The sequence below is a fragment of the Vicugna pacos genome, chromosome 25 (assembly GCF_048564905.1).
Source record: "Vicugna pacos chromosome 25, VicPac4, whole genome shotgun sequence".
In the NCBI taxonomy this organism is placed as follows: Eukaryota; Metazoa; Chordata; class Mammalia; order Artiodactyla; family Camelidae; genus Vicugna; species Vicugna pacos.
In genome coordinates this window covers 1,001,926-1,007,458 of record NC_133011.1, presented here as the reverse complement: position 1 = coordinate 1,007,458, position 5,533 = coordinate 1,001,926, and the positions used below count along the sequence as shown (strand labels likewise).

Below are 5,533 nucleotides of genomic sequence, written 5' to 3'. Positions count from 1 at the left end.
ATTTTTTTGAAAAAAAAGAAGAGATGATTCATTGCTCCCTCAGCCTGTGATCTATCCTCTGGAAATGGGAAAGATGCAACACATAGAGGATGCTTTAAAACTGTGTATGTAATGCCATCATATTCCCTAGGAGTAGAGATGCTTTCATACAACCACACTGTGCGATTACATACGGACTGACTCTCTTATAGTTCTCATTATGGTTTGTATTGAAGCCATTCTTGAGTTAAAGTAATCAGTTCAGGAAGTGTGTGTTGTTCTCTATGTAAGAGTTGGTTAAGGGACAGAAGACTGTCAATGAAGTTTGAGGTACAGCCAGTGGCTGCATTTTTTTTACTATACTGTTCAGCAAAAATGGTAAAGTATGAAATAGATAACATAAATTATTTTTGGAGCTAATTCTGAATGCAAAGGTCTTGAAAGATGCTTTGGATGTGCTCAAGTGAAACTGGAATAAAGCTAACGCTTAATGATACAAATTCTGAATAAGGATTGTGAAAGACCTTTTTTATATTTGTATTTTAAGAAACTTTATTTGTGTTTTAAGAAACGTTTCACATACATTCTTGGCTTTCTACACCTATGTAGTGTTTCTATTTTAATAACTTCTATTTCCTTTTTCTTTCATTTCTTACTTTTCATTATCCTTCTTTTTGTGTTGGTGAATAAACAGTGACCCACCCTTATTTCAGATTCATTACTTTAAAATATTTACTATTTTAGAGATAATTATTTTAAAGTATAATAGATAAAGAATGCATTTACATACATAGATCCATCATTTGACAGGTAGATAGTGCAAGCTGGGAATCCAACACTCTATAATTTTAAGGCAAAGTCACTTTAAGTATCTGAATCTCAATTGTGTTATTTATAAAGTGAATCTCAATTGTGTTATTTATAAAGTGTCAGTTGTGATTTCAAGCTCAAGAGATAGTGATCAAGAACAAATACAATTTAATCTTGGAACATATCGTGACACATTCTACGTGCCAACCTATAGAGACGGCCAACAGAAGTTTACACCTTCAGTTCATCTTCCATGTAGGATAAGGTCCAGATTCAAGGCTTGCATTTTTTTCCCTCATCAAAAACCCATCATCAGAATTTTTTCTGCTACCTCTTTTCCTCTTATAGATAATGTCATTAATTCTGATACATGGGCTACAATCTTTTAAAATAATTTAAAAATATCAATGAGATTGAAAATTTTGTATAAATTGAAATAGGTTATTTATTGTTGTTCCAGTGGGTAAAACCACAATAAAAGAGAACATTAAACAATTTGGATTTATTTTTTAACTCAGAAAAAAAAGGCTTCTTCAATTTAGACCTTGAAATATTCAAGACTGTTATCCAACAGTTAAGATTGCTTCCCTGGCAGATGTAAGTCTTTTAAGTAATATCAAATGACAGAATCCTAGAACAGGGCAACATGATAAACAAAAACAAAAACAAAACAAAGTTCCACTGGCTCTCATTACCACGAGACTTCATAAGAATTTTAGGATGTATTTTTGTATTTATGCCAAAAAAAACCCTCACTGGCATCATGATAATCATTCCATTGCACCAGTTGTTTGCTTATGGCAATATTGAAATCTTCACAAAACAGTTTTCCAACCCAGGAGCTCAGAATACTTTTCCATTTATTTGCCTTTTTGATTTACTGCAGCAATATTTTATAATTTTTAGTGAAGAAGTTATTTGTCTTGTTAAGTTTATTTCCAGGGATTTTAGTTTTTTCATGATATTGTAAATCTAACTGCTTTATGAAATACTTCTCAGTATTGTATATGATTATCTTATAGAAATACAAGTGATTTTGTATCCTGTAACTTTGCTAAATTTGTTTACTAGTGCTAACTCATTTTTGGTGAACTCTACATTTTTCTACATGTAAGATCATGTCATTTGTAAATGAAGATAATTTACTTCCAGTACTGTGTAAATTAGAAATGACAAAAGTGGACATCCTTGTCTTTTTTTCTTCCTCTTAAAAGAAAAGCTTTCAGTCTTCACAAATGAGTATAATGTTAGTCATGACTTCAGTTTTTAACTGTGACATCAGTTTTACATCACTTTAATAATTTATTCCAGTGGAATATGAACATAATCTCACAGCCCAGAAGGCAAGCAATGGTTTCATAACTCACTCCTCCTGATCCACAAGGCAGACGTTTTGTATTATTTTAACATTTTCCCCTTGTATTTAATTGTGTATTTTCACCAATATGCTTATCTTCTCAAGCTTAATTATTAAATATCATCTTTTGATTCTTACTCTCACCCTGGTGAATGCAGACCTTCCCCTTCCACATACAACCACCTCCACTTCTTTTTCTCTTTCCTCCTCTTTGTGTCTGTGGTAGCTAAGTTGATGGCATTTATCCATCTGCTAGTACACATTTCTAAAATACAAAAATATAAATTACTGTAAAATCTGATGGCCTTTTACTTGGTATTTCTGTATAAATAATTCTTCTCATTTTTGATATTTTCTTCATAAAGACAGTTTTAGGAGCATGTATTTACAGGTAATATTGACACTTTTCAAAAAATGTTCTCAGGAAGACACATAGAAATTTCAAGATAACCTCTTTCAAGGAAATATTTCTTGTTTAATTTTCTGCGTTCTGTTCATGCTGTTTGAATATGGTATTTCATACATATCAATACTTAAATTTTTAAATTTGATATTATTAACTCTATCATTTTGCTAAATGTATTTCTAGGAGTAAAAATAAGTGTATATTGTTTCTCATATTAACTCTCTAATTCTCCTACCGTTTGAAAACGACAAAACTTTTATTTTGTTGCTGTCCATTTTCTAAAAATTCTGGTAGATACCTTTCATGTTGCCTTTAAAAGTTTCATTTAATCTTTTAAAATTATTATTATTATTTTTTTAATTTGCTAGAACCTTTGTTAATTGACACACTCTTTAATAGCTCTGATGATACTTATCTTATAGAATGGTAATATCTCAAACCTCTCAAACAAATCTTATTTTTAAATAATGCATCCTTTTATACATTTTCCAATCATTTTACCTCGCTGTATGTCTGTAAGTGTGTGTGAATGTGTATTTGTGTTTTTGTGTGAGTGTGTGTGGGTATGTGCACACATCCTCTTTCATGTTGCACACTTCTTTAAAAGCCTGTTAATATTTGTTTAATAAAAATATTTACAACTGAAACACTATATACTTTGAAGACCTTGTTCAGTTACAGTGTCTCTGGAGAATTCCTTTTCCCATCTCCATGAAAAAGATTCCTTGGGTGACATCTTTTTTCCCTCTTTAAGTGACTGACCTTTCCTTTGTCCAAATTTATTCCTTCAAATGTTTCTGAGCTATTTTATTTCTTATTGTGCCTTACGCTTATCTGCTCTCTCTTAATTTATAGCTGGTATATATATTTTATCATCATGATAGGTTTTAACAGGGAGAGATTATAAGTATATGTGCTTAAATTTACACTAATCAAGAATTGGAAAAAAAAAACCTTCAAGAATCTAAAAGGTAAAAAAGTTAAATGAGTAAGACAAAGTGCCATAAAGCAATGTGCATCCTATTGTGTTAGCAAAGCAGAGAGACATGAAACGTCTATTTGGAAGAAATTGCACAGATTTATCAAATCTACAATAAGTGTGGTGTTTAATACACACACACACACACACACACACACACACACTCAGGGAAAGGTTCTAACTACATACTCAGAAACTCACTGAAGAGGCAGAAGAGAGTGAATTTTTATAAATGATACCTGACAATAAGGATTCACTTTAGATTTCACGGCAGACAAAATTAATAACTGACTTCAAAGAAGCTTGCTTCAACACCTTTGAACAAAGAAGGCTAAGAAGGAAAAATAGATTCTCAACATGAGCTGACAGGGTGCAATCGTTTTAGAGGTAAACCTGAGGGCTGAAATATGAAAGATAAGTCATTCCTTAATGGTAATAGACACTTAGTCATAATAGAATTCTATAATGTATGCATTATATTCATTTCTCACGAATATATTTTGCATATGACACCTGATTTGATGTTACTGGGGTTTATGTAGGACACTAAAACATATTTATCCTAATACTGTCATAATTCTTTTTTTAATAACTGTAAGATTTCTTGGCAAACACTTGGTCCAAAACTGTTTGCATTTACAATTTTTAAACCCTGGCCTCAAAAACTAATGTTGAGTTTTTTCCAAATATGGTAAGTCCAGTTTTCATTTCAGAGCTGAAACTTATTAAATAATACACAATCTGACTAAAATACTAACTTAAATATGGTTTCTTGCTTTAAACTTGACTGACTTACTCTTGTGTTTGCCTTTAGGAAAAATTACATGAATGTCCAATGCAAAATTATAATAAAACATCAACTGATTTCATCTTATTGGGGTTATTCCCACCATCAGGAATTGGCCTGTTTCTTTATATCCTCATTGTTCTCATTTTCCTAGTGGCTCTGTTTGGCAACCTCACCATGTTCCTTCTCATCTGTCTGGACACCCATCTCCACACACCCATGTATTTCCTACTTAGTCAGCTCTCCCTCATGGACCTGACCTACATCTCCACCATTGTCCCCAAAATGGTCTCCAATTATCTGTTTGGAAACAAGTCTATCTCCTTCATTGGGTGTGGGATTCAGAGCTTCTTCTTTTTGACTATAGCAGGTACAGAAGGATTGCTCTTGGTCTCTATGGCTTACGATCGTTATGTGGCCATTTGCTTCCCTCTTCACTATCCCATCAGGATCAGCAGAAGAGTGTGTGTGTTGATGATGACAGGATCTTGGATAATGGGCTCTATCAACTCCTGTGCCCACACCACGTATGCCCTCCACATCCCTTACTGCAGGTCCAGGGCCATCAATCACTTCTTCTGTGATGTCCCAGCCATGCTGACTCTGGCCTGCATGGACACGTGGGTCTATGAGTACACCGTGTTTGTGAGCACCAGCCTCTTTCTTTTGTTGCCTTTCACTGGGATTGCATGTTCCTACGGCCGCGTTCTCCTTGCTGTCTACCGCATGCGCTCAGCAGAAGGGAGGAAGAAGGCCTATTCAACCTGCAGCGCCCACCTCACTGTGGTGACTTTCTACTATGCACCCTTTGTTTACACCTATCTGCGCCCAAGATCCCTTCGATCTCCAGCAGAGGACAAAGCTCTGGCTGTCTTCTACACCATCCTGACACTGACACTTAACCCTATTATTTATAGCTTGAGAAACAAAGAGGTAACGGGGGCCTTGAGAAGAGTAACTCAGAGAATCTGCTCTAAGAAAATTTAGACAAAGTTTTTACATGAGTACCAAGAGTTGGATATAAATCCATTCATCAGTGTACAGTAATTAAAATATTATTTTATCATTAAATGCAAGGACTACAATTAACCTAGAGAAGAAAATCACTCATTTGCCTGGATGAAATTGTATATATATGTGTTATATGTGTATATATAATTTATATATAATATTATATGTATATATAATGTTTATATAACATATATATACACACAC

The 5,533-nt window shown here is 33.6% G+C and overlaps 1 protein-coding gene across 1 annotated transcript; it reads left to right on the top strand.

The window, feature by feature from the left end:
- The first annotated feature begins 4,366 nt into the window (after nt 1–4,366).
- LOC102539661 (olfactory receptor 2L3-like) lies at nt 4,367–5,305 on the top strand. Its single transcript, XM_006219838.3, has one exon. It carries the CDS (start codon nt 4,367–4,369, stop codon nt 5,303–5,305), a length of 939 nt encoding a protein of 312 aa, XP_006219900.3.
- Nucleotides 5,306–5,533: the final 228 nt, after the last annotated feature.

Bases quoted from the DNA above. Each gene is read 5' to 3' on its own strand.
- LOC102539661 (XM_006219838.3), top strand. From the start codon at position 4,367: ATGCAAAATTATAATAAAACATCAACTGATTTCATCTTATTGGGGTTA.